The sequence below is a fragment of the Aspergillus undulatus genome (assembly GCF_047715775.1).
Source record: "Aspergillus undulatus strain CBS 261.88 unplaced genomic scaffold BDV17scaffold_66, whole genome shotgun sequence".
Classification (NCBI taxonomy): domain Eukaryota; kingdom Fungi; phylum Ascomycota; class Eurotiomycetes; order Eurotiales; family Aspergillaceae; genus Aspergillus; species Aspergillus undulatus.
Genome location: NW_027396670.1, coordinates 43,944 through 70,402, shown reverse-complemented (window position 1 = coordinate 70,402; position 26,459 = coordinate 43,944). Strand labels below are relative to the sequence as shown.

General features: G+C 52.7%; 11 protein-coding genes across 11 annotated transcripts; 4 read left to right on the top strand and 7 right to left on the bottom strand.

The window, feature by feature from the left end:
* Positions 1 to 7: 7 nt before the first annotated feature.
* BDV17DRAFT_284606 (flavin-containing monooxygenase) lies at positions 8 to 1,734 on the bottom strand (the record flags this gene model as incomplete). The annotated part of the gene is made up of 7 exons (XM_073760561.1): positions 8 to 224; positions 263 to 611; positions 707 to 785; positions 936 to 1,178; positions 1,242 to 1,310; positions 1,385 to 1,568; positions 1,706 to 1,734. The coding sequence occupies 7 exons, from the start codon at positions 1,732 to 1,734 to the stop codon at positions 8 to 10; spliced, it is 1,170 nt and encodes a 389-aa protein (XP_073611380.1).
* Positions 1,735 to 2,489: 755 nt separating this feature from the next.
* On the bottom strand, positions 2,490 to 4,770 carry BDV17DRAFT_284605 (fungal specific transcription factor domain-containing protein; the record flags this gene model as incomplete). The annotated part of the gene is made up of 8 exons (XM_073760560.1): positions 2,490 to 2,668; positions 2,766 to 2,916; positions 2,949 to 3,249; positions 3,294 to 3,705; positions 3,757 to 4,007; positions 4,143 to 4,238; positions 4,280 to 4,296; positions 4,345 to 4,770. 8 exons carry the CDS (start codon positions 4,768 to 4,770, stop codon positions 2,490 to 2,492), a joined length of 1,833 nt encoding a protein of 610 aa, XP_073611379.1.
* Positions 4,771 to 5,403: 633 nt separating this feature from the next.
* On the bottom strand, positions 5,404 to 8,019 carry BDV17DRAFT_295312 (uncharacterized protein; the record flags this gene model as incomplete). The annotated part of the gene is made up of 6 exons (XM_073763040.1): positions 5,404 to 5,655; positions 5,705 to 6,013; positions 6,831 to 6,941; positions 6,994 to 7,416; positions 7,484 to 7,622; positions 7,676 to 8,019. The coding sequence occupies 6 exons, from the start codon at positions 8,017 to 8,019 to the stop codon at positions 5,404 to 5,406; spliced, it is 1,578 nt and encodes a 525-aa protein (XP_073611378.1).
* A 215-nt stretch (positions 8,020 to 8,234) lies between these two features.
* On the bottom strand, positions 8,235 to 9,588 carry BDV17DRAFT_208609 (uncharacterized protein). The gene has a single exon (XM_073755382.1). The coding sequence runs from the start codon at positions 9,389 to 9,391 to the stop codon at positions 8,450 to 8,452; it is 942 nt and encodes a 313-aa protein (XP_073611377.1). The 5' UTR covers positions 9,392 to 9,588; the 3' UTR covers positions 8,235 to 8,449.
* On the top strand, positions 9,459 to 10,616 carry BDV17DRAFT_208683 (Yae1 family protein). The gene has a single exon (XM_073755383.1). The coding sequence runs from the start codon at positions 9,786 to 9,788 to the stop codon at positions 10,431 to 10,433; it is 648 nt and encodes a 215-aa protein (XP_073611376.1). The 5' UTR covers positions 9,459 to 9,785; the 3' UTR covers positions 10,434 to 10,616.
* Positions 10,617 to 11,791: 1,175 nt separating this feature from the next.
* BDV17DRAFT_274238 (uncharacterized protein) lies at positions 11,792 to 13,667 on the bottom strand. The gene has a single exon (XM_073759107.1). The coding sequence runs from the start codon at positions 13,485 to 13,487 to the stop codon at positions 11,874 to 11,876; it is 1,614 nt and encodes a 537-aa protein (XP_073611375.1). The 5' UTR covers positions 13,488 to 13,667; the 3' UTR covers positions 11,792 to 11,873.
* Positions 13,668 to 17,744: 4,077 nt separating this feature from the next.
* Positions 17,745 to 20,357, top strand: BDV17DRAFT_274231 (uncharacterized protein). The gene has a single exon (XM_073759106.1). It carries the CDS (start codon positions 18,147 to 18,149, stop codon positions 19,818 to 19,820), a length of 1,674 nt encoding a protein of 557 aa, XP_073611374.1. The 5' UTR covers positions 17,745 to 18,146; the 3' UTR covers positions 19,821 to 20,357.
* On the top strand, positions 20,021 to 21,135 carry BDV17DRAFT_208557 (molybdopterin synthase catalytic subunit). The gene has a single exon (XM_073755381.1). The coding sequence runs from the start codon at positions 20,220 to 20,222 to the stop codon at positions 20,817 to 20,819; it is 600 nt and encodes a 199-aa protein (XP_073611373.1). The 5' UTR covers positions 20,021 to 20,219; the 3' UTR covers positions 20,820 to 21,135.
* Positions 20,678 to 21,966, bottom strand: BDV17DRAFT_274228 (SCO family protein). Its single transcript, XM_073759105.1, has 3 exons — positions 21,520 to 21,966; positions 21,126 to 21,450; positions 20,678 to 21,062 (listed from the first exon to the last, which is right to left on the bottom strand). Exons 1-3 carry the CDS (start codon positions 21,940 to 21,942, stop codon positions 20,941 to 20,943), a joined length of 870 nt encoding a protein of 289 aa, XP_073611372.1. The 5' UTR covers positions 21,943 to 21,966; the 3' UTR covers positions 20,678 to 20,940.
* A 161-nt stretch (positions 21,967 to 22,127) lies between these two features.
* On the bottom strand, positions 22,128 to 24,657 carry BDV17DRAFT_208543 (glycoside hydrolase family 13 protein). The gene is made up of 2 exons (XM_073755380.1): positions 23,533 to 24,657; positions 22,128 to 23,470 (listed from the first exon to the last, which is right to left on the bottom strand). Exons 1-2 carry the CDS (start codon positions 24,017 to 24,019, stop codon positions 22,179 to 22,181), a joined length of 1,779 nt encoding a protein of 592 aa, XP_073611371.1. The 5' UTR covers positions 24,020 to 24,657; the 3' UTR covers positions 22,128 to 22,178.
* A 59-nt stretch (positions 24,658 to 24,716) lies between these two features.
* BDV17DRAFT_295304 (uncharacterized protein) lies at positions 24,717 to 26,025 on the top strand (the record flags this gene model as incomplete). Its single annotated transcript, XM_073763039.1, has 4 exons — positions 24,717 to 24,902; positions 24,949 to 25,092; positions 25,148 to 25,218; positions 25,263 to 26,025. 4 exons carry the CDS (start codon positions 24,717 to 24,719, stop codon positions 26,023 to 26,025), a joined length of 1,164 nt encoding a protein of 387 aa, XP_073611370.1.
* Between the last annotated feature and the right edge of the window lie 434 nt (positions 26,026 to 26,459).

Below are 26,459 nucleotides of genomic sequence, written 5' to 3'. Positions count from 1 at the left end.
CACCGGGTTAATTCAACATTTCCCTCTTGCCCAGGATATTAGCCCCCATATACCACGAGTTAGCCTTGACAAAGAGCGTCATATCCGCAATCGCATTGATGTGCGCCTTCCAGGCTACTTCCGCTTCAAGCGTAGGCTCAACATACTTCAACCCCTGCTCATCGATCCGGCGAATCGCATCGACAATGAAGTCCCCCTGCATCTCGATCCCAGAAGGTCTGTTACTCAACGCCGTCGGCCGAGGATGCCATATGCAAAGAACATGTTCGGGTATCCGGCGTGCGTCATGCCCAGGTAGCTAGTGGCACAGGTCTCAGGGCCCCATTCCTCGGCGAGTGTGGCGCCAGATGTATTCCGCAAGTTCGGGATGTGCGTGAAGCTCCCCGTGTGGCTGTCGAAGCCGGTGGCGAGAATGCTCGCATCGGCCTCGTACGTCGTTCCGTTCTCGAGCTGAATGCCCTTCGGTGTAACTGTTGCGATGGAGTTGCCCGGTACGCGCAGGTCAACAATATCGACGTTCTCACGGTTATATTGCTCGAAGTAGTCTGTTTCCATGGAGGAGCGCTTCGCGGCGAGGGGGTGGGATTTTGCAGAGGGGCAAGGATATCGCGCTTGCGGGGGCCGTTGATGCGAGCGCGTATTTCCCTAGCCTAGAATTTGGAGGCGTCGCGTTTGGCAGCTTCGTCAAGGAGATCGCTGTAGCCACCTAGGATAAAGGCGAAGCCGCCTCTCTCGAAGAGGGCTTCGTAATATGGCTCTCGCTCCTCTGCCGGGACGTCAAATGTCTTCGCTGGGTGCGGCAAGTCCAATTAGCCCCCAAAGTTCTCTGCGCGGGCTTTGAAGAGGATGGTAGTAGGGTCTTGAGTTCTTCATTATCCTCGGCGGATTGACTTTTGCTGCATTGGAAGGGAGAGGTTTGGTGTTCGCTGTAAGACAGTAATTGAGTCAACATCCTTGGCCAGGGCTTGGATGACCCGCACGCCTGACACCCCTGTTCCAATGACAGCGAGTTTCTTGCCTCGAACGTCAACGTCGCTCTTGGGCCAGAAGGACGTATGGTAAACACCGCGTTTGAAGTTCGCCAACCCCGAGATTTTTGGCTCATACCGCTGCGACGCGAAGCCAACTCCAAACAGCAGAAACCGGCAAGTTGTGACCTGTCCATCGCCAGTTTCAACCTACCACCTATTCGAGCCGTCCTTGTCAAATCGCGCCCCAGTAAAGGTTTTTCCAAACTCGACGTCTTTCTTGATGTTCAAGGTCTTGTCCAAATGTGCAAAGTAGGCCCAGATTTCGTCAGCAGAGGGATACTTCTCGCTCCATGATCAGTCCTTATATGCTTCGGGGATCGAAAGCTGGTAGATGTACCCTTTTCGGAGTCTACTCGAGCTCCAGGGTATCTGTTCCAGTGCCAGACACCGCCAAGGTCGCTGCCAGACTCGTAGATGCGGCAGCTATATCCGAGCTTGCGAAGGTTGTAGAGGAGGTATATGCCTGAGAACCCGGCGCCGATGATGACAACATCATATATGGGGAAGACATATTGATTGGCGAGACAGAAATGAATTCTCCTTGCCGATCGCCTGGAGATTTTCAAGATGGGTGAAGAAAAGATGGTTTCGGAATTCCAGGCATTTTGTAATAGACGATCCGCAGGGCAGGAGCTGAAAGATTCAGGCTAGCCGCTAGTGTCATGTGAGGATACATTAAACCCTCGTTCTCGGAGCTAAGCATTCAAGATTATCTGTGGCTTCTCGTACCATGGTCAATGATTGATTTCTGTATGGCCGATCTCGCCCAGTTGTTCTTGGGGCGGGAACGGCAGCTGCAAGGGAAAGAACTTAGGGTTCCTCGGAGATTCCGCAGCGTAGGTTTGACGGGCATGTCCGTGAGTTGAGATCCCTGACAGACATACCATCTGCTGGTATAACGAAGAATCGTGCGCTCTAGGGCTGTCAGATACCGCGCCTTCCAAGGCCTCAGCGTAGTAGAAATTCTTGAGGCTGACGAGAGGCTGAATCACGGAGGCTCCAGTCACGGTGGTGATGGTGGTAACATGAGTCAGGGTTGGCCCCTGATCATGGAAACAGCCATTAACGCTTCCTGCTACCATGTCCGTATCGGGTAATCCTGGGCGGCTGAATGGCACAGGGAAAGGCCCACTATTATTCGACGGATCCCCAAGAGCTGAAGCCTAAAGATTCGGATCTGCAAAGTTCAGACTCATACGTAAATTCTCGGAAAGAACGCCTGAACGATGGGTCACCATTATGGAGGCCACTCTCGGCCGACTGCGGACAGTTTCAATATCGGACAACCTCCGAGGTTTCTTGCCTTCAGAAGATTACGGTACCAGGAACGGATGCGACATCCACCATGTGGCAAGTTGGATGGGGGCATGAGCGTAAATATTATGCTGAAGGGATATTGGCGCTGTTTTCCAATGATATCCTTGCATTGTCGCGCCGAGTTGGACCTATTACGGACGGTCAGCGAAGAGAACAATCGACGATTCTGAGTACCGACCCAATCAATGCTATTCGAAAGTCCCACAAGTTGCTGTCAAGCATGACATCGTAAGAAAGATCCATTTCTAGATCCATGGTATTTTCAATCCCCTTCTGGCTGGTTGACGCAGGGTCCTGCGAGATGAACTGGTCATTGGGAGCTAGCATTAAGTTAGGGCAAAGACATCGGGATCCGAAGTGGATTCAACGAACTAAGAAGTGGAGCGTTGGTTTGAAGGCTGCTGGCGCTGGGTCCACTAGGGCTTGCAGTGTCGTAGCCGCTGTTTGTAGGGGCAATTATGTTGAACGAAGTGGCATTCAACTTCCCCAGCATGATGCTGATGAACCGCCAGACTTGCATGGCTTCGACAAAGGATTCTTTGTAACTACTCCAAATTCGAGGAGACGTCTGTAGGGCGGAGAGAAACTCTTCTTTCAAACGCAAGCTTCCCCCCGGGACGAGTTATCATTCCGTGATTGATAATGCATCTCCAGACACAGAATCATGGCGGCTAAGATGAGGTTGTGAGAGGCCAGCGATGAAAGGAACCATTTACTGTGACACAGTGTGCCTCTTGGTTGAACCTGCGCGTCAAGCGTCGCTTGATGGTGTAGCAGCTTCATTGCCGCATCGATACAACTTTGCCTAGACTTTGCATGTGCTGGATTCAAGCGAGCCTCGGAGAGGTACTGTTGGTGGGGGATGCAACGAGACTTCTGAAAGAGGATCTCGAGACTATAGCTGCGCATGATTATGTGGGGTAGGTCTGTGACCGATTGGCTCACATCACGGAATCTGAGATGAGCTGGTTGTCCAGTTCAATCACGGATTGGTAGTTGCTGGTTTCCGCTGAGGCCACTGGGTCAGTCATCACGGCAAAAGCGTTGGCTATTCCGCTTTTTGCAATCACGTATGAGGGCGGCGTTGCGTCTGTATCTGGTCGAGCGGGCGGTAGAGTCGTAGTGTTTTCATCAAAATCCTCGTCGAGCAAGTTACGGGGCAATTTTGTATCAGCAAGACCCTTGTGCATCATGCACGGCAGCCCAGACTGAAACGAGGAGAGAGCATTCCCTTGCGTCATGAAAGCCCAGATACGTCGGTGCATTTTGATTTCACAGCATGATATCCCTCGGTATCGGGAACGATCTCGATGCAGGCCAACATGCATAGCCAGTCGAAAAATGATACCGAACAGTACTCAGTTTTCGTGCTGAGCATTGGTAGAGCGAAAGTACTAGCACCGCGCACAGGTGAGCAAGGCTTCGATGGTGCACTTCGATGGTGTAGTATATCTATCTTTGATCAGGCAGTATGCTGCATTTAAGCGAAAGGCAGTGCGCGCTTCTTCGGGATCGTCGATGCCATCGGCAGCCTCGCCTTCTGAACGCTGGTGAAGGCGTATAGCCAGGCACATCACGCTGAAAAGCATACTCAACCACGTCAAGCTGACATCCTGCGGTTGATGCCAGAATCGGTCAAACTGTTCCGTCAGCATTCTTCTATAAATGCTCGGTCGCGCAACAAACCTCTTTCAGAAAAGTAGGAGCATGAAAAACAACTGCCAAGGTATCAGCACATCAATCAACGCAAGAAAAGAAGCACGTACGAACACCAGGTTCCGTCGAGTTAAGAACCTCGAGACCAAACGATCCGCAACGACTTTGAATGGCACAGCGGCCAGGAAATCTTCCTTCCCAGCAGGCGGACAAAGGCCTGGCAAGAGTTCTGGGCTTTCTGCATTGGAGTCTGAAAGTCATCCTGGTCAAGATACTTCCTGGTTTCGGCTATCTAATGGGGTAAGCAGGAACTTATTTCTCGAAAGATAGGGTGAAATACGCTGGGTTGAAGCGCAGCCCGGTGCACCCCAGACACATAACTTGTGCCTGCCTCCCCAACCTGAATTTTCCCCAGAGAGGTAGCGATTGCATCATCAGTAATGCTTGGTTGTTGCTGACTCTGGGCTCCTGGTCGATGATTGTTCTTCAATTTGCCCAGAACGTCAACGAGCTCTTCGAGTTTCTTCACGCGTTGATTGAATTGCTTCGTTGAGCGCGGGGCAGGGTTACGAGTAGCAGGTGCTGGGTTGAGGTAAGGCGCAAGCCCGACCGCGCTTGACACAGCTGCCGCATGGTCGGAGTCGATCACATCGGAGTCTGTATTTTGGTTAGAATGTGAATATAGTGGGGGGATTGATACTTGCTTTTTCTGTCGGCAGAAGGCGCGGGATATCATGACTCGAATAGGAGGTCGAGTTTGGTCCATCTAGTTGAACGTCTGTGTTTGACAATTGAACTGAAATGGTTTTGTCCAGGGATGAGCAAAGTTGTTGAGTCACTCAGGGGAGAGCGGGCTGAAGTAGCCAGCACGAACAGCCTCAGCCCTGGAGGTCGCCATGGATTAAGTTATCCTGATAAGCCACATCCAGGACAAAGTCATACTACATAATTCAAGGAATCCATATTATATGAACAAATCAGGCATCATCTCACCGCCAGGCAGCCGTCTCTTTATCGCACCAATTCCAAAACCTCTCTTGCAGACCAGTTCCGCCGCTGCTGACAGGGCGCATTCCCTTGTCAACATGATTCAGGAATGGTACCAAAGCGACCCCAAGGAAGTATGTAAGCTCCATTATCTTTTGCAGATATCTGAGGTGACAGTGCGGCGAAAGGTTCAGTGTATGCGCCGTACCATGGAGGTTTGAACATGACACGCTGCTTCATGTTAGTTGACTTGCCAGGTAAAAGAGTACCTCGGTGACATACCATCATAAGGCCAAAGAAATCAGTCTGGTGTCTTTGCAGCTCGGTCTTCATCAGGCCGGGGTGGACACTGTGCGCTCATCAGCTTCTACACCTGGCTGTATCCTTCTACCTAATCAGGGAACCAACAGACTCAGAATGCCATTGCCTCCTGCCCGCTTTCCATGTAATTTTCCAAAGGGTCCTTCAGAGCCTTTGGTGCGCCAGTCTGCTCGTCGAAGATAATACCGCCTTGTGCTGTGCCGGATCCAATGATGGACGGCACCCAGACAACACGCACGCTGTTCGGAAGAGCACTTACTGCGGTGCGTTTGAGGAGTGGTAGCAGTAGGCTGTTGAAGAGGAAGGAACCAATGCAGTTAGTTCTCATTTCTAGACCGTGGCCCTAATCAGCGTCAGCATGGTTCTTCAAGACTATTGTTGGGTCAACGTACCAGCTTCGTCTTACTCCCCGCCGGCGGCTGCATAACACCAGCATTGTGAATCACGATATCGAGTCTGTCTTCGCTTTGCAAGAACTTCTCGGCACTAACCTTGATGGTGCTCGAGTCGGATAAGTCAATCGAGAGGAATGCGAGACGACCGCGATTCCCCGCGCACTCTTGTGAGCTCTTGACCGACTGAATTGCTTTGCTGCCCTTCTCGGAGGAACGCGCAGTAATGTAGACGGTTGCGTTCCTTGAGTACAGAACGGTAGCAGCCTCGAAGCTAACGCCAGACGTTGCGCCCAGTGGCGATAGCGACTTTCGCGGTAAGATCGGGAATTTGTTTCTCGACCCAGGTAGGCGCCGGAGGGAAGAGGTGTTGAATTGAGGCCAGAGCGCACTTATCAGACATCGTTAAGGCCGGTTATTGTGATTGCAAGGCTGGTGAGACGGCGCTGTGCTGGTTGTTGAAGTTGGAAAAGGGCAGCAACGGTGGTTGAGGCATTTCATATATATAGGTCCATAAATGACAGCTAATCTCCCATCGATCATGTCCTCCATCGAAGTGACTCTGAAGCTCAGTGAGTTGCACCGACGCTTCCATCTCAGGTATGGCGCTATACCGAATCGGTCAGTGTCTCCTCGGAGCCCTGGGGTGGTATACAATGCATGGAACTGGAGTTGTTGTCTCCAACTTGTGCCTTCATGAGACATATCATGCGTTGATGTGGGTGAATACAAGAAGTATGGTTAGGTTTCAGATTGAAAGTCAGTCAAAAATTCATGCTACGTGTCACTCTGCCAAAGTTGTCTCAGAAATATAAAGTTACATTTGAACATGCTATCTTCCAAGGCTATTCTTATTCTAATATCCAATCTGGTCGAAGAGCGCCCATAAGCGGTACTTTCCTTACGGAGTGTCACCCGCTTAGTAAGTTCCCCGTCGCCTGGCTTCCCCAGAAGGGCTAATTTGCGTTCCTTGGCGTTGTCCGGTGTTCAGCCCTCTGCGCCCTCTATTAGCTATTTGAGCTGTTCCAAGGTGCTCGTTCTTGGACCTAGTCGAAACCTGACTTTTAAACTTGGGTGGTACAGCAGAGGAGCCGAAGTCTGCCTGCCGGCGCAAACAGGATATCACCTGCTCCGCGAAGATGTCTCTTGCCCAGTCACATAGCATGTCCATGATCAAGAGCAGCTGCAAGGCCGAGTCGTGACGAAGGATGCATCCATGCCATAGGTCTATGACTCGCTACATAGTCATTAGCTCAGGTGGAGTGTTACAGCCAGCGTGGAAGACTCACTATGCGAGAACGATCAGGAACACATCCGTATACCCTCCACTCATCACCCTGATTAGCCAGAAACCACACAATCGGATTCAATGGTGTTAGCGAAGCAGCTTCTAGGTTCCTTTGAACATTGAGCATCGTTCGGATAGGGAAAGCTGTCTGCCGCTCGATTGACCCGAAACCAACGTTGTTCTTCTCGGACTTTGCTTCGAGGACTAGGAACGGAAAGCACATCTCGAAGTCACCCTTGACTACTGTAGCCGTGGTATCGGGGTTCTCAGCCAACAGGCTGTCTAGTGTGCCTGCTCTCCGCAAGCCAATAACGCGGTCAGGTTTGTGACGAGCTAGCTTTCGGTCTCGGATTTCTTGCATTGTTCTATCGACAACGGTGCAGCTAACCTTTGTGGCAAAAGATCGCTGAGACGGTCGCTCACTCTAGTGCGTCAAATTGCTCAGTCGTACGCTCGAAAGAGAAGACTCTGGAAAGGGGAGGCCAGCTTACCAGGAACTTGGCCCTCACAATCTCTTCGCATTGACAGAGATTTCGACCGGATCGCCTTTGTTTCAACTTCTCAGTCGCCAAGGGGCAGGTAGGAACTGCCTGTAAGTCTGAGAGCCAACGGCGCTTAGCGCAGACATGGCTTCGAGGAATCAGTCATGAGTCCTTCACACGGTGTTGATTGCGTCAACTAACCAGTCGAGATCAGCCTCGAATCTCTCAAGAATCAGATGCTCCGTCTTCATGCGCCAAGTCTCTTCGTTGTCCTGAGACTCACGTAGCCTGTATGCCTGGCTCACAAGATTATCAACCCGGTTGTGCATCCGCCAAACATGCAGTGTCCGCGATTTGTCCTCTTCCATATCTGCCTGGTAGTAATCGTCGAACCTTATCTTCTCCGAATCTCTCACTAAGCCAAATATTTTAGCGTATTCCTCTGGCCATTGGTGCGGTCGGATCGGCCCCTCGAACTGAATGTTGTAGTCGCGAATGAGGGCCCGTTGGCCTTGTGATGTTAACTTCTTCGAGTCGCGTCGCATGGTGTTTGTATTTGTGGTGGGTTGTATAATGGGCAGAGCATTGTTTTTGGGGTCGGTAGAGCGCTAAGGACGTGTTGTTTGGGTAGCACTGGTGGTGTTTCGTATCCGATTTGGTTGGATGAGGTGAATGCTTGACTGCGGCGCGTATCGCTGCAGTAGTTCGAAACACCACGAACAACCCCCACAGCCCAACAACTAGTTAGCCGCCGCCCTTGAATCTATTTCTGTTGCTTCGAGACTTCCCAAATCCAGCAGCGTGATGGTGTATTTGACAGAAGTCGGGGGGACTGAAATTTGGCCTGGCTCAACCAAGAATCCAACTTGGTATCGGCGGAACGGTAAACAGTACATACATAGAGACCACAGGGCTCAAAATAAAGACACCGCCGGCAGCCAGGTCTGTAGTTTGAGAAGACTATCCATGCACAACTCAACCACGGCGAACACGTCCAGAACGTCTATCTCCAATGATAATGCTTCCAGCAAAAAGCAAGTCTCTGACACTTTGGTCAAGAATAAACATTGCGTACCCCCTATGCAGTCTTGCCGACCAGTTTGGTATCGTTTTCTGCTTTTCCAAATCACCTTCTTCAGGGACGATTTCATAATCATGCGCAGAAGCAAACCGCACGTCGATGGCGTGCCCTCGGTCTTCTTCCCCCGGCACAAGGTACGGGTCTGAAACACTAAACTCGTGTCGCCCGCCTGACATTAGTCGCCACGGATATCCCCAGCGTGCAATCCTCTCGAAGAACAACCGTGGTCCATCCGCCATTTTCCACGAAACCAGCAGGCCATAAGGGTTTTCGGTGGATGGAGGGCGCTCAACGGTTAGCACGCCGTGGAGAAGTTTTCTTTTCTGCCCGGGTTGCTCGCCTTTCCTCGGACGTTCTCTCTGTCGCTCTTCCGCAGTGGCAATCGGGACCAGGTCAGCGACGGGAGCAAATCCCCGTGGCGTACCGCCATTATCACCAGGATGAAATCCGTTACCGGAAAGCAGGCCGATGATCTTCTCTTCCCAGCGCATAATGCGGCCTTGGAGAACCCAGCGTGCCCAGAGGGTGCTATTAGAAGCCTTTAAACGGGCGATGACTTCTGGTTCATGCCAGTTTTGGGTGAGTTTTGGGGTAACTGTGAGCCCCAGGTCTTTGAAAAAGATCCGAGCAGAATAAATATCGATGTGTGGGGAGTGTTGTGTGGACGGGAAGTTTGGTGTGCGCAGAGCTTCGCTGCATGTTGAGTCGTTGACGGGGAGTGCGGGATAAATCGCTTCAAGGTCGCTCAGCTTGCGGTCGATGGCGTATGCTGCTAGCGAGCCTACTACCGCTGGGGGAGTCAGAATATAGAGCGCAAGGCAGTAGCGTGCAGCCATTGGTAAGAATAGTTAACCAACAAGAAATGAGATGGAAGATGCCCGCAGTGTCCATCTTTAAATGCTTGCCCGCGGTGGCCTGAGGCTGTTGATTGATCGACGGGGCCAAAGCTCAAAATTAGAAGGAACGAGCCGGGTTGTCTATTCATCCGTGACACTCAACTTCCTAACGGTATCAGGATAGACTAGATCGACTTTCCTCCGTTCCCCGATGCCCATGGCCAATGAACCATGATTATTGTCCATCGCCGTAAACAGATGGAGATAAAGCGTGGACCCACGGGACTATCCAGACTCTTGAGTTCCTGACCCCGCCACTCAAATTTCGCCCGTCTCTGATTTGATTTTGAACAGAACAGCTGCACCAACAACTCTGTATAACTACACAAGAAAAATGTCCGCTCCCGACTCTTCCCTCGATGACATCTTCGGCTCTTCTCCTCCTCACTCGCAGTCAGCCACCACACTCGAACCTTCCGACCTTCCCCTCCTCCGCCGCGAACACGTCACAGCCGGCTACCGCGACGGAATTTCCGCTTCGAAAGCCGACCACGTTCAACATGGTTTCGACACCGGATTTCCCGTCGGCGCACAGCTGGGGATGCGGGCGGGAACAATACTGGGCATTCTTGAAGGGGTGCTGAGAGGGTATGAGAGTTCGTCTTCTGCGGCGGGGGTCAGGAAGCCTGGTCAGAAGCCCTCAACGACTACGGTCGATAAGGAATTAGATGAGGCGAAGCGCGCGAAGCGGGACAAAATACTTGCCATCTACTGCCAGGCTTGCAAAGAGCTGAATGTCCAGGCTGTTTTTGCCGATGTCAATGGTGACCAGTTGCAAGATAAAACAAAAGAAGAGAAACCGGAGACTCAGCTTGCGAAGAAGGGCGATGCGGTTCTCGGGGGGTGGGAAAGGAAAGTGGAAGTTGCCGCTTGGGAGGGGATTATGGATGCCCTGGAGACGAAGAGTGACCACGGGAAGGCCGACTCTGAGAACAAGGACAAGGAAGGGGTTGTAAACGGCGGTACCGCTGGCCAGAGCTGAAGGATTACAACCTACAATCTCAGGCTCCATATCCCAGTCAGCCTTTGGACAGCACAAGACAGAAAATTTTCTGCTCTGCGCATTCCTCATGCACACCCATCGTAGGCAGCATCCTCGCCTCTTGCATCACAGCTCGGGGAACCCAGTCCGGAACTCTGATCATGATCGCCAGGGCTGCACAGTGCACATCAACGCAAGGCCCTGTTTACCTGAAGAAGGCCAAGCGCGTCGCGTCGCGAACCGTACCTATATCGGACCCTTGCTGTCGGCGACCTCTAGAACCGGGAGTAGCATTGAGCATCCGCGGCCGGGATCCTCGATCTCAGCAAGGAAGAGAGATAGATCCCGATACTAGGGCGTTTCAATCAGTCGATGAGAGTGCCATTTAGCCATTTATCCAGTATGAAAGGACCACATCTGCAGATTGCTGCCGGAAGCTTCTCTCCTTTAAAGGGAGTAAAACTAGTACTTATCGCATCGCACGGCATCATCGAAAGAGTCAAAACACAATAGACAACAGAAAAATCCTCATCAAAACCCGCATCCAGCAACGGAATCATAGTCATAGCAATGCTAGGGTAAAACAAAAAGGGTATTGACTCAATAATACTATCTGTACTCGGTAGTAGGTAGTAGATGAATTGACCCCTGCCTCGCTCCAGGGCTAACTGAATAAAGGGACGACCGGAGGGAGCAAAGGAGCATCATAACAGGCCACATCAAAACAAAACAGATCTCGAAACAGTTTCAGACAGACATCGAGTCTAGGTTTAAAAATCAAACTTAACAAAGACTCTTATGTTAGGCAGCGTAGCATCGACAAAGTACGAGTACGTATACGGCATGTCTGTGCGATGGTTTGGATACATCCTCGGGGCGGGGAGTAGCAGTGGGGAATGCCACCCTACACACTCTAAACACATAGCATTTTGGGGAGAATATAAGTCAGTTCTTAGAGAGAATTACATGAATTGCGATGTTCCATAGAGTCAGGTTTGTGATATAGACGTACTCTTTATTCGCTGTCCTGAGACATATAAGAAAATATGAAGTAGTTCCAGTAGAAATGACGAGAAAGAAATAGATCAGTCAGAGTCAGCTCCGATGAAGCTTAGAGTTGTGGCAATAAGAGAGAGAGACACAAAGAGAGAGACGACCGATAAGGAGGAAAGAAAAAGACAAGACCATCATTGGTCTATCATAAAGAGTGTTGCATGAGTCTTGTGGCGAGTTATGGATCTCATTGGCATAAGAGATATCCAGCGCCGGAGTCATAAGTCATGTTTCCACCACCAACTCCGTAAATGGATCGTAAGACATTAAATCAGAATCAAAAGAGTGGCTTGTCGTTGACATCGTTTCAGCGAATGCACCTGCCGTAAGGCAAACCGTAAAATCATCCAACGCCGCCCAGACTTTTGGTAGAATCTATAAAGACAGTTACATCCCCTTGCGAGGACGATGGTGCGTAATGTCGCCATGGCAGCCCAGGACTCGTAAAGATTCCCAGAGGCGTTTAAATAGTGGAGGGCGAGAGAGGGTCAGGCTGTGGTGGATGGCTTTGTCGGATCGTTCTTCACGACAAGACGTGCACATCTTCTCCCGTTCTGCGGAAAGTGATGCGCCTGGGCTTATAGACCGCTGGCGACGACGAGATCTAGCTTGAATTGCTGCTGCTGTTGTCGAACGGTCAACGCCGTAAGTCTGTGATTTGGCGCTGTTGCGCCGAGATCGAGGATGCACGAGGGAGGTGGTTGATGGAGCGACCAAGCGGAGGGTTTGGTCGCGGTGGCCTTTGGAGGAGGGGACGAGAAAACCATGTCTCATAGGGCTCTGGCAGCGACTATTTGGAGGCGGATCAGGCATTGTTGGAAACTTTTCCAGCGCTGAGTTGGTTTGAGCAGGGCTATTCTGTAGCTTGGGTGTCGATTTGGCAACTCGCAGCTGCACTCGACTGCGGACTTTTTTCAACGTATCCATCGGCTTTCGTAGGGATTTGTGGTCGCGGTCTTCCATATCAGAGTCTGACTCCCATACGGACTGTTCAGGCATTTCTGATGTGGATGTAGAAGGCCTCTCTCTTGCGGAGGCTACCTTCGGTTGGCACTCGATCGACGGTGATGGTGGTCCTGGACTTGGCACTGGGCTGGGACAATCGTTTGCCGGAATGAACAAGGCTTGATCAAAATGAGATCGGTGTGGTTCCAAGGTAACGGGGTTAATAAGACTAGGAGGAGATATCATGGATGGCTCTATGACCAGCCGGGTAGGTGGCTGCTTCTTTGTAGGGTGCGCCGTGCTAGGGCGTGGGGCGGCTGGGAGGGATGGAAGGGGCTTGCCCCGTAAGGATGCTGCATCATAGCTCTTCTGAGGCATTGTGATGGTCTCCGAGGAGGCGTTTGGTAGCCGTTGGGGGTTGGTATCGCGATTTAGAGACGATGGCTCGGTAGGCGGCGTTGATTGAGGCTGACTAGGAGGGTAGAAATATGCGTTGTTTGCGGGGCGGCTCTTTGCTTGGAAAACAGATAGTTTCTCTGAAGCTTTAACGACTGTGTCTGGGTATATGGAAGCAGAGTAATTGGAGGAGAAGGAACTGCTTGGTGTCAGGTCCGGGGTGGCCTCTGTTTGAGTCTCTCCCCACGACTGAGGCTCAGCCTGCTGCAGACCCAGCTGGTGTTCTATTTCAACCGCCGAAAACGTTGAGCGGTCGATATGAGGCTGAGACTTGATGGTCCGAGGGGCGGCTGGTGGAATTGGGAGGTCTGTGGCTTTCACGGCAGGAAGCATAGAATATTGACGAGGGTCATCCGGTCTAGCATTGCGCAAGCCCTTCTGACATGAACTCCAGCTGCTGGTATTGGTCAGAGAGTGCTCGAGGTAGAACGGATCCGGGTTGTTCTCGTCGAGAAAGTCCGAGGCGCGAGGATGATAGAAGGACGAGGCGCGTTTCTTCTGCGGCGAGGGTGTCGGGGAGAGGCCCACGGTGGTCTGCGATCTGTTCCGGCTCTTGGGCGTGTTCAGTTCCCCGGGAGGATGAGAGTATCCGTTAGCCATGGGCTGTGCTTGGTGGTGACAGGAGGAGACTGGGGCATGAGCAGGAGCAAGAGCAAGAGGGATGAGGAATGAAGAGCAGCAGCAGCAGCAGCAGCGGGGGTGAACAGGGAGCAGTTTATAGTCGAGGAAGCGTCGAGTGGCAGCCAGCCAAAGAGAGCCGCCGACGCATGCCAATGCGGCATTGTGTAAACAAAAGAACAGAAAAGCTCTCACACAGACAGCAAGGCCTTACATGATCTCCTTCCCCAGGGATGGTCGAGGCTGCTGCAAGACGATCGCGCCCGCTGCAAGGGCCGCCCAGCGCCTCTCTTCGGCAGGCAATCCGCGGTCCCTCCTGCTTGTTGCCAACTCCCTGTTCCCAATAATGGTCTTCCTTGGATGTGGAATACCTGCGACTGCCCCAAATTCGAGTTCGAGGGGTTGCGATCAACAGTCGCAACTGGAGGAGAGCGAAGCCCAATGGACCAGGGCATGCTGCAGCCACCCTGCACCGAGACTGCAAGATTGGCCCTGATCGAGAAATCGAAACCAGGAATCCGGTATCTAGGGCGGAGTACTGTAGTACCAGGGCTTATTCAAAGTACCGGTACTTACTACTTGTACTTGTACTTCGTCTCCCGTCTATACAGCCGGGAAGGCACAGATGTAAGAGATCATACTCTGCACAGACGCTCAACAGTCAAACTCATCAGCCATTGAAGCTTGTCGACCTCCATCTGACAACGAGTGCTTGGCTGTTGATCAATGTTGCTGGGTCTGCGAGGAGCCTGGGGGAGGCCCGCATTACATGCCCATTCCTGTTGCTGTGATACAGACGATGCTGAAAAATCTTCACAGCCTGTCCAACCAGACTGCTCTGTTCCACCAGGCTACTCGGCCTCAGACTAGAATCTGACGAATCTTCACCTCTCGTGAACCTTTTTAATCCTTCCCTTGGGACCGTTTCAAATTGGCCTAGCGTCTGATGCATCAGCTACAATTACCGCCAATGCGCGTCCTGTATCTGTGTGCGACAGAAGGTACTGTGATGGTGCTCTCTTCAGCTCCAGGAATCCCAACAGTCTGGCTCGGCTCTCAGCAACTGCATCTGGACATGGATTCCCCTGTCCTCTGCCGGACTCGACCTCGAACTCCGAGTCAGCCCTCGTATGAGCTCGATCGTCGTGTTGAGTCATGACCAGCAATTGCCTGCTCGCGATCCTCCAAACTATTCTTCGGGCAATAATGCGGCATCAAGTCAGGGAACGTGTGCTGGGGTCCAGATCCATCAGTTTCTCGGGGAAGCAGAGCTGCATCGTCCGCATTCCCCAATCTGCATGTGTCTGACTACTGTGAGGGAGATCGGACAACGACACGCAGTTCGTCAGTTTTGCTCTTATGCGCGATGATGGAGTTGACGCATACCATGCGGAATCCCAACTCCATCACTCCTCGCCAAGATTCAATGATCGCTCGACTTCGTGTCCAGCTCCTCAATCGGGCCGGCTACCTCTGAGCATATCGTGCGCTCGATATAATCTGAAATTCCCACGCCAAACGCGTACAACGCAGCCAAAATCCAAGGTCAATGCCAATACGCCAGTAATTGTGCGACCTGCATAAATCACATCCTACCGGGTCAGATTATGTGTTTCGCAGTTCCTGGAATAAGCCACGAACACGTCTCATCCAACGATGTAGTTCAATTCTCTTGATATCTTATTTGCCGCCCTAAAAGATACAGTACATTAGGTACAGTAATTAGCTAGTCTCGTGGCGGGAGATCGGCTCGTCTGACATCGGGATTTGCTTCCAAAAGCCCAGTATGAAACACGAACATCCAGAAATTGAATTATCCTAGTGTGAAAACTACCGTAAACCTCTTTAAATCCCAGATTTAAGTTCCGATCCCGAATGACATCTGGTCAAATGTGACATATCAACTATTGACTATGTATGTACCAGCACCCATTGCCGTTAGCGGCTGATGTCATCGACCGACGAACCCCGAGCCTGAACGCCTCCATTCTCTCAATCCTACGTGAAACCGAAGCCCGGAGTGAATCCCAGAGTGGTAACTCGCACTGCACTGCAACCTCGTCTTCGGATACATCTTCCTCCTCCAGTGAAAGATCCGCGGGCTACGACGAGGCAACCGGCTCCTAGGTTTGAATGAGTTCGGCCAGTCCGGTTGCACTTGAATCTTACACTTTGTGGGTGCAGGGAACAAGCACCCAGCACCAGCAGCGGCGGTAGCAGTCGAGGGACAAGACTTCCAGTACTCCGTACCGGGAACAGAGTTCAGGCAGAACATTGTTCGCGCCTCTGATACATGCGTCTGCATGCATCACATCAGGTCTTAATGCTCATCGAGACATACAGAGCGGCTCGCTCCACACCCGGATGCACCTCAGACATCCGCGGCTCCACGGCCCAGAGGCTGCGAGTGCGACAGTACTTCCCTCTAGACTCTCGGGAGGCTGATCCACGAGAGCTTATTGCTTTCTTACTCCTACGGTAGGCTACGCACTCGCCACTCGACATTTTTCAGCAGCTCTGCAGTTCTCGCGTGAGGGAGATGAGGAGGAGCATTGTGGATCTGGATCTTTATACGGAGTAGCTTTGAAGCCGATGGTTGCCCCGACGCCGCCCCGACGCCGGAAGGAAGAGAGCGAGTGCTAGATTTTGAGAGGAAGTTGGCGCTGGTCGAGAATACAGCGTACTTACACCTCCAGTCCGACAGGGGAATGAGGCCGCGAGTCGCCACGGGGAATATATACCCGATATTTGGAGGCAGAGTCAGTTCAATAGTGACAAGACCAGAGCGCTGAATATGAGACACGCTGCAAGGTACTGTCTGATATGCTTTGGATCGACCGAGCGTCCCGGGGAACGGGCTCCCTTGGGGAATGATTTGCGAACTCGCGATGATTTTCGGCTTTTGGCCGTGCTTGTCGCGATTCGACCCCGTTCTGGATTTGGACGGTAGGGCCTCATTTGGTCCTGGAGATGAGGTTGGTATAGATCCGCGACTCCTTGGTTGTGGCGCTTGGTGAGAGGGCTGACCGAAGGAGATGTAAACAAAGCCCAATTGATTGAGATCCTCGTTGAGCGGAAATTCTCTTCACCCAGAGCGTGGTATATTGGTGGAGTCTCTACCGTGATAGAGAAAAAGTCGTGCCGCTTTGGAGCTCTGACCAGGCGTTAGCATTAGGCCCTTGGGTGGGATTGTAACGCTGCAAGCAAACGCCCAGTCCGAACAAACAGTGCTGATTGCCAGCTGATCAGGCAGTAAGATCAATGCTTCAGTTGTTATACTTTACATGGTCACCCCTCCATAGCTATCTGGGTAGCCCTCGGAGGAACTGGAAGCGTTTCATGTCCAAGTCTTGTCATCATCGCCTGATGTTGCGTTCCGTGCGTTCGGCAACTGGCCTGGAGAGGTAAGGCAGTCCGGTCCTTGCTGAGCCCGGATAAAAGCCCATCCAGCGTCTTGATTATATATAGAGCTAGAACAACTGGCTGGTTGTTCATAAAGCGGTCAGTGGACTGATTTTGGAAGAGCATTCGATGTTGAAACTCGAGCTCTCTCAGATCGTCGCAGTTCGATAGTTGAGAATTACAATACCCCGGCGAAACGGCGGTTATCTCAATAATTGGGCAGATCTGGCGCGGGATCAGCGCGGCCCAATATTACGTGACGGCCACGTTACCGATCCCCTCGCCTTCCCCGACCTCTTCCCACGCTCGCCCTCGACTTCTCTCTCTCTCTGCATCACCGTTGCTCTCACCATCTCGCCCTCGTCACGGCTGCCCTTCACCTCTCAGCAGCCATTGAGCTCGGCCAGCTCTGCTCTATGACCGCCACGGGCTCTTCCGAGCGCTCGTTGGGGTCTAGGAGCAGGAGCCCGTCCTGCAGCGTTTGATCTTTCCCAGCCATCGTATTTCCGCAACCAAAGCCGCTCATTCGACCAGCCACTGCGCGATTCCCGTTCGCTCTGAGCTGTCCTCTCCTTCAAGGCTACTGGGGACCTTTTCTTCTCCCTACCTTCGTTCGAATCCACATTCCCGGCGCTGTCTCTAGATAGAGACTATAGCTTTCGATTACTTCCGAGGCTCACGTTGTCGTCACATCTGCCTCCATCACAATCACTACCTACCTCAGCGGTGCATCACCACTCCCGCCGTACGATTGACGAGACCTACGACGTTCACGACCTATTTACATTTCAATCGCAGCAACGCCAGCAACGCCAGCAGCGGGCTGCTCCTAATCCTGCTCCTAATCCTGCTCCTAATCCTAATTACCCGTCCAACCGCCCTTCGAGCGCTCTCGATATCCATCCTCGCCTGCGGAGGACATCCCGGTATTCTTCTCGACGGCCTGGCTCGGTAGATGCTTCGGGACATCCTTTTCATATTGAGCAGACTATCCCAGTACTAGTCCGACCCGTCTCGGAACATACCCGGCGCCCAACGTTTTCGGAGACAAGGACAGACAACGAAGGCGAGGACAGCGACTCAGCACTCGACGATAATATCCAGCCAAACGGCGCATATTGGCCTCGCAGGACAACGCGAGTCTCCTCTCACACAGCGTCCGCGATTCTCTGGACATTAGAAGAAGCTATCCGAAGGCCCTTTCCATTTACCCCCAACTGGGACGAAGTGAATGCTTCCATGGCTGACATAGCAGGTCCCGCTGTGTCTGGGATTGGAGGCAATGGCCGAAGCCAGAATGGAGCTTCCCGCGCAGCCCAGGGTCCCATCCCTGTCAACCCACACCCCGCCAGCGGCGTGCGTACGCCCACTGATATCATGAGACAACGTCGGGACAGGGAAGCTCGTAGAAAGGCGGAACAGGAAGCGAAAGACCGGGAGCAGGAGGCTGCTGAGCTTAGAAAGCTACAGCAGGAGCAAGCCATGGTTTATGCAGCACAACAGCAGCAGCAGAACCCTGCTGGCGTTGCTGGCGACAGACCACCCACGCAGCGAAGAACTGCTCCGGGACCGTCTCCGACGAGACCTACGCAGGCTCAGGCTCAGGTTCCAGCTAGTGCCGCACCTACTACTGCACCGCAGCCGATCCAAAAACCTCCACAGCAGCAACAGCCTCCGCAGGCCCAGCAACCTTCTCAGTCCCAGGGTCCGCCAACAGCTGCATCCCAGTCCCAATCTCAGCAGGCACAACCCAGACGCCCGGGTTTTCCCCATGCTTTCGAACGGTGGGAGACTCTTTCGTCCCATTGGGAAGGATTGACTAGCTACTGGATTCGCAAGCTCGAGTCAAACAACGACGCGCTTGAGCGGGACCCAATTAACCAGCAAATGGCCCGGCAAGTGACAGATCTTAGTGCGGCTGGTGCCAACCTCTTCCATGCTGTCGTGGAGTTGCAACGTTTGCGTGCATCCTCCGAGCGCAAGTTCCAACGGTGGTTCTTTGATACGCGCGCAGAACAAGAACGCTCTAAGGAACTGCAGGGTGAACTTGAAAGGCAGATCCGGACCGAGCGGCAAGCCCGCGCTGAAGCGGCTGCTTCGGTACAAAAGGCCGAGAGCGACAAAGCCCGTATCGAGGATATGCTCAAGGAGATGCGCCGCGAACTCCAGATCTCCAAGGATGAGGCTCGCCGTGCATGGGAGGAACTGGGTCGCCGCGAACAAGAGGAGCGGGATCGCACCAAATCCCTGCGCAATGGAGAACCCACCTTGGTCGGCGGAGTGCAGGTGGTTCCAATGATCTCTGGAATGCCTCGCCGAGACCCAGCCCGCCCACCAACCCGCGAGGGGCCTTATACTGGGGACGGCAAAACCACGTCGCAGCATTTGTATGGGGAGACACCAGTGTCGCCAGTTGGAACCGATCCGTTTGTGGAAAGTCAGAGGTCTACCGGACAAAGCTACCCACCCGCGCCGCAGCCTCCCGCTTCCCAGAGCCAGTCTTCATATACCGACTATTACGACCCAGCGTACCCCCCTCACACTACTGTCGGACGTGAATCCAGCAGCAGCGAGCCCGGCGATGACTACGGATACCAGCAAAACCCTCAAGGCCGCCAAATGGCATATCCTCCACCAATGTCGGAAGAGAGCGACGACTACGATCAAGCGTCGCAGGATAGCGAAGGGTACCCGACCAGCACCATGCCTCCATCATCCGGAGCTCATTACGCCGGTTACGACCAGTCGGTTGACTACAGCGGATCTAGCTGGGGCGTCGGATCTGGATGGGAGTCCATGACACCTCGTCACCGCCATCCGACGCGCCTCAGCGATGTTTTGGAAGAGGAGGAGCCCCGGACGACTCCTAGCCGTGCGAGTCGCGCCAGTCAGGCCAGTCGAAGTATACATTGAGCAGTTGAACAGTACATAACGAAGTTGGACATTTATTTCCTTGTTTCATTTTTGATGCGTTTCATACCTTGCGGGCTTCTGCTCTTTACGTTTCATTTCTTTCCTACTTTCTTCATGTCGCCGGTGCATACTCCAGCGAGTTCAGTTGTTCTTGCGTGTTTCAGTTACTCGCCTCATTTATGGGTTTCGGATAGACTCGGGAGCAGGACGCGGGAGTAATCTTGTAATTCTAGTGATGATACGACCGTGGATGCCTCAATAAAAGTCTTCTCTCTTGAAAGTGTCCAGTTGACTTCTCGCAGCCTCAGGCAGCAAGATCTCCAACGCCCATCTTATGAAGCTCAGTCAAGCTTCCCCTCACCATCACCAACTCCCCTCTTTCAAAACAACACCACCACCATGCCGAACCGCCCAGAACCTCAACCCCAACCAGACCAAACCTCCTCATCCGCCCTTCCACTACACCTCGACCCAACAACCTACCCACGAACACTGACAACAACCACCCTCGCAACCCCCGACTCCCCCGCCGCCCCCATCCACCTCGAACTAACCTACGCCCCCCTCTCCCCCGACACAGCTCTAAAACACATCTCATCCCCCTCAAGCGGCGCAAACATCCTCTTCCTCGGCACAACACGAGACACATTCGAAGACCGCCGGGTTGCGCAATTAAGCTACACATCGTACCCCGCTCTCGCATTGAAATCCCTAAAATCGATCGCGGAGAACGCAGTGAGCAAATACGGTCTCGGCGCGGTTTATATAGCGCATCGACTTGGTGTCGTACCGATTCAGGAAGCGAGCATTGTTGTTGCGGTGGGGTCGGGACATCGCGGGGAGGGGTGGGCGGGGGCTGAGGGGATACTGGAGGATGTTAAGGAGAGAGTGGAGGTTTGGAAACGGGAGGAGTTTGTTGATGGGGGGGCTGAGTGGAGGGAGAATCGGGAGAGGGATGCGAGGGGGAATTTGATTCAGAATAAGGAGAAGGATGGTTGAGGAGGTTGGTTAGGTGATTGGAGAGCTATGGTACATTTCTTCGTACATGGTACATGGTACATGGTACACTGGGGGTTATGGTAGATACATGGCATCTGGGGGAAAATCTGAAAGACAGCATTTAGTCCTTCTTCAAGGGCTTCCCTTCCCTCTTCCAGTCGTTGATATGCTGCATGATCGTCTTGGTCGCGGAGTCTGGTGTATCCTGGCGTCCGATACACTCGACAAAGTCGCCTTCGGGATCTAATATCACCACATTAGCATCACACCTCAAACAAACCTTTCGAAAAGAAAGAAAAAACTCACCCATAAGATAAAAGTAAATACTATGATCCACCAAATAATCCTCCCCAGGCTTAACATCACGTGGCGTACTAAAATAAACCCGGTACGCCTTGCACACCTGCTTAACCTGGTCATACGTCCCCGTCAACCCAACAATATCCGTGTGGAACTCCTGCAGGTAGTTCCGCAGAACCTCGGGGGTATCGCGCGCCGGATCGCAGGTGATGAAAACAGGCATGAAGATGTTCTCCCCGCCGTTGGCCTCTTTCACTTTGTCGATGATCTCGGCCATTTTGTCGAGTTCGTCGGGGCAGATGTCTGGGCAGTGGGTGAAGCCGAAGTAGACCTAAACTCGACCAAAGAAACAAATATTAGCCGCATGTCCGGGGAATGATGGGTCATTGAGGAAACATACAAAAGAATACCGCCCCTTCAATTCCTCTTCCGTAAAGACCTTCCCATCAAGATCCTTCAGCACAAAGGGCCCGCCGACCTTCGGCTTCCCAACACCCTTGCTCATCTCCGCGATACGTTTCCGCTCAAGCCGGTCCTTTTCAATGCGGAAGTAGGCGATCATACCGCCGCCCGTGAGGATGAATAGGAGCGCCGCTTTCCAGTTGAAGGGACCTGTGGTGTTGCGCGCGCGGATCTGGCCCATAGTTTTGGCCTTTGAGCGGGCTGGGGTTGTTGTGAACGGTCGCGATTGGGATTGTACTGTTTGGGGGACATTTTGGGGGGTGTTTTTGGGGAGCGAAGTGCTGAGTTGCGAGGTGAGGAGGGATGTTGGGCGGGAGGTGCGGGCGATTGTCCGCGTAAGGGACCGGAGGGGTAACGACATTCTGGCTTGAGCTGTGAAGTGAGGGTTTGACTGAGCAGTTGACGAAGCCGAGCGTCGGATTCGAGATCTCCAGATGCGCTCCGTTGGGACTAGCTTATGGCCTGAGGCAGAAAACAAGTCACGTGATAGGTTCCTGAGCTCTGTCTCTTTTTTTTTGTTTTGGGGGGGGGGGGGGTTTGCTGGGATTCTCATCCTAATGCCATTCAATAACTGACAGGAACTAACGAGATCTATGTCTATTCTAGCAAGACCACAACCGCCTCATAAGGACGGAGTGCCCATTGACCACCCGAGATACTTCCGTTTGCCGCATCCGCAGACTCATAAGTGTCCAGCAGCACCTCCTTAACCTTGTCAACCTTGTTTGCCGCAGCATCCCACGTCAGGTCACGGTCCGTCCAGTTAGCGAGCACCAGAGCCTTGGAGGTGTCGTATGCCCGAGTGTAAGCATAAACCTCCTGGTTATCGCGGTTAACAAGCTCGTAGTTGCCGTAGACGAAGATATTCAGGTGCTTCTTCCTGAGCTTGAGGACAGAGGACCAGTAGTGGTACAGTGACTGAGGGTCCTTGACTTGATCCTCTGCGTTGACCTTTGTGTACTCTGGGTTGACGGACATCCAGGGCTTCACGTTCGGCCCGGTGAATCCACCATTAGGCGCTGAGGACCACTGCACTGGTGTACGAGCATTGTCGCGAGATTTCTTCTGGTACTCTTGAAGCGAGATTCTCTGAGCTTCCGTGTCAAATGGCTTCGTATCCAGCAGTCCCTTCCAGTGGTTTAGGCAATCAATATCCTTGTACTCCTCGATTCCCCACTCGACAGGGACATTGCCCATTCCGATCTCCTGGCCTTGGTAAATGAAAGGAGAGCCTGCATGCAAGGCCAGAACAGTAGCAAGCATTTTCCCGGCCGTCTGTCGGAGGGCTTGAGGAGGGTTGACATAGCGGTCAATTGATCGAGGCTGGTCGTGGTTCTCCCAGTACAAAGCGTTCCAGCCGCCATTGTTGTACATGAAAACCTGCCAGCGCTCAAAGAAGGCCTTGAGGTCTGTAAGTTTCCAGCTGCCGGGCTTGAACTTGTTACCCCAAGCGGCATGGTCAATGTCGACGTGCTCAAAGTTGAAGATCATGTTGATTTCGCCGCGGTCGTAGCGCACGGCTTTCAGCACTTCATCTGTGTCCTTGACAAAAGGCATCTCGCCGACGCTGAAGGTGTCGTATTCCTTCAATATCTTCCCAATCCCTTGTAGATATTCGTGAAGGCGAGGACCATTCGCGTAGTACTTATCACCCCACTGCCAGACGGCATCCTTATCGTTGTTTGGTGCGTCGGGGAATGCCTGGTCTTTGCTAATGAAGTTGATAACGTCCATGCGGAAACCATCAGCACCTTTATCGAGCCAAAATCGCACAATGTCGTGAACCGCTTTTCTCACGGCAGGATTCTCCCAGTTGAGATCGGGTTGTTCGACGGCGTATAGATGCAGGTAGTACTCGCCGGAGGGTTCGTCATATTCCCAGGCGCTTCCTGCAAATAATTACTATACGAATCTATGGTTGACATATAAAAGCAGCCGGAGAAAGGGATACCTTGGAAGTGCGACACCCAGTTGTTTGGAGGGTGTCTCGTGCCATTCTCATCAACGCGAGGTGGCCGCCAAACGTACCAATCTCGGAATTCGCTATCCTTTGAGCTGCGCGACTTCTTAAACCACTCGTGCTGATCACTGGTATGGTTAACGACCAAGTCCATCAAAAGCTTCATGCCTCTGTCGTGGCAGCCCTTGATCAGCTTCTCGACGTCTGCGACCGTGCCGTATTCGTCTGCAATGCTGTAATAGTCTGCAATGTCGTATCCCATGTCTACCTGGGGTGACTTATATGACGGACATAGCCAGACGATGTCGACCCCAAGGTCGCGAATGTAGTCGAGCTTCGAGATGATGCCGGGGATATCGCCAACGCCGTCACCATTGGAGTCCTTGAAGGATGCGGGCCAAATCTGATAGACGGAGCTTTCCTTCCACCAGGCGCGGTGGATGTCGCTGGGGTTTTTGACGGGCGATGAGGTAGTCATTTTGCTAGTGGCTGCGAGGGATGACTTGAGCAGCGAAATGGGTTAATGTTATGGTGAGGCGGTCTTCAAGGTATGGTTGAGGATGGAGGGGTAACGTGGGGTAGCCTTGAGGGCGGTGCCAGCTGTCGTTGCTCGTGAGTCCTGGGCCAGTGAGATGCGCAGCAGGAGGCATTATTGATCCACTGATTGGAGAAATGCTCGGTCACGCCTCGGAGAAGACCTCGATTCGATGAAAGCCAGAATTGCGGATCCTGACGTCATACAGACTGAGGGGAGTTGAGGGCCCAATGAGAGACACATCCAAGCCAAAAATACTTGCGGACAATAACGATGCCTTCAGTCTTCACGGGAAAATGGCATAGATAGTTGGATGGATATGGTGGTGAGCTGCCGGAAGTGGAATGGAGCTTGGACCCCGCGGACATTCCGGATTCAGCAAGAATGGGTCCGTGACTGCGATCTAAAATTGGAGTTGTGGGGCAGTGAGACCTGGTTCCTGGATGCTGCCTGAGGCTGTCTCAGAGCTCTGTTGGCTGCTTTCGCAAAGGAACAATCCTCTGGAATGTAGACTAGCAACGCATCTGGTAGGCGACGCAGAAGGTGACATAGATCACCCGCAATAATTGGTTAATAATGTAGCCCGCACATCTCAGTCTTCATGCTCCAGCGTTTTCTCTTGAGACTGATAGTCGGAATCATGATGATGAGCCGTTGGAACCTCAAGTTGATCAAGGCAACGGCAGGATTATTCTGCGCTTGCGTGATCCTTGCCCTCTTCTTCAACAACCAGAATGGTTACCAGACGACGAGGAATTTGATACATGCTGGTCGGTCACGGCTGGAAAATGCGATGTTTGAGCGGATCAAAAATGAGACACTTGGGGTGAGGCGCTCAACCTATATATTCTGAACCATACTAACATCGGCAGTTCCAACACATCTATGCAATTGGACTCAAGGAACGCACGGATAAGCATGATTCGCTCTCCTTGGCCGCGTCGCTCACGGGGATGAAGGTCGAATGGCTAGAAGGCGTTCGACCAGGCGACGTATCCCAGAAAGCCCTTCCGCAGGTATGTATCCTCGGCGCTTCCCAAAGACCTACTCTAATGGGACTCTGTCGAATAGGGAATGGATAACCCTGACATTCCTTATACCGTTGTCTTGTGCTGGCGTGCGCACATGAATGCATTGCGAAGGTAAGTTCTTGGCTCAGGAAATACCCCGCATACTGACATAATAGCGTGGTCGAGAACAAGTACGCGACGGCTCTTGTTATGGAGGATGACGCCGACTGGGACGTGACGATTCGACCTCAACTGCGTGAGATTGCTCGAGGAGTCCGAGAACTCTCCGGCAATCATAAGGCACCGAGAAAAGAACCGTACGGCGCAAACTGGGACCTTCTCTGGCTTGGAGGATGCGCCACGGTCCAAGGAAAGAACGAAACAGAGCTGTATGCTATTCCTGATGATCCGACGACCATTAGTGTCGACCGACGAGGACCATGGGACGGTCCGATCGGTCCAAGCGATACGTGGAAAAACCAGCACCCGGACATCTCAATCGATTCGACACGGTTCGTCTACCGGGCAGGCCATGGCTGCTGCTTGTATGGATATGCGGTGACATACGAAGGAGCGCGGAAGATCCTTGCGGCTCTTTCTCTAGAGCGAAGCGCAGAGGTCGACAATTCGCTGGGCGATCTTTGCGGAGGCAAGAACGGTCGGCAGCAGATCCGGTGTTTCGGAGTGTACCCCAACGTCATTGGCACCTTCAAGCCGGCAGGGCCCAATTCGCGATCATCTGACATTCAGAATTATACGACGGATGAATGGCGCCAGGCGGAGTCGTGGAATATGGTGTACAGCACGCGGATGAACCTGCAGCGGCTGGTTGCGGGAGAGGAGACAGTGTATTCGCAGTGGAACACCTCGTTCATTCCATGGTCCAAGGGTGAGATCAAGCGGGGAGAGTTGCAGTATCCGCGGGGATATGTAGTATAGCAAGAGTCAATTGATGAAAGCGTTTGCGAATGTAACAACAAGAATAGAAGAACCGAGTGGGTCGAGTCGACCAGTGCAACGGAAGAACCAGCACAAAGTCAGGAACAGGCTGAGAGCAGCGGAGCTTGACTCTGGCAGAGTAAGACAGCGACTCCACCGCCACAGGGGATCGCTCACATCACTCGATCCGAGGGCCCGCAGAACATGATGTGTCAGCACCCCAGCCAATGCCCGCTCGTCGCTTACAGCAGGGCCTCTGCCTGAGCACGGTCACTAGCAGTCGCTAACCCGTTCGGTCATGAGGCTGTGGCTCCCAAGCAGGCCCAGCAGGCTCAGGCTGACACCCCGACCCTTTGTCTGCTGTCTCCTTTCCCTTAAATAAACCATCCATGCTCGGCTGCCTTCGGCCATGAGTTCTCTATCTGTTCTGCCCC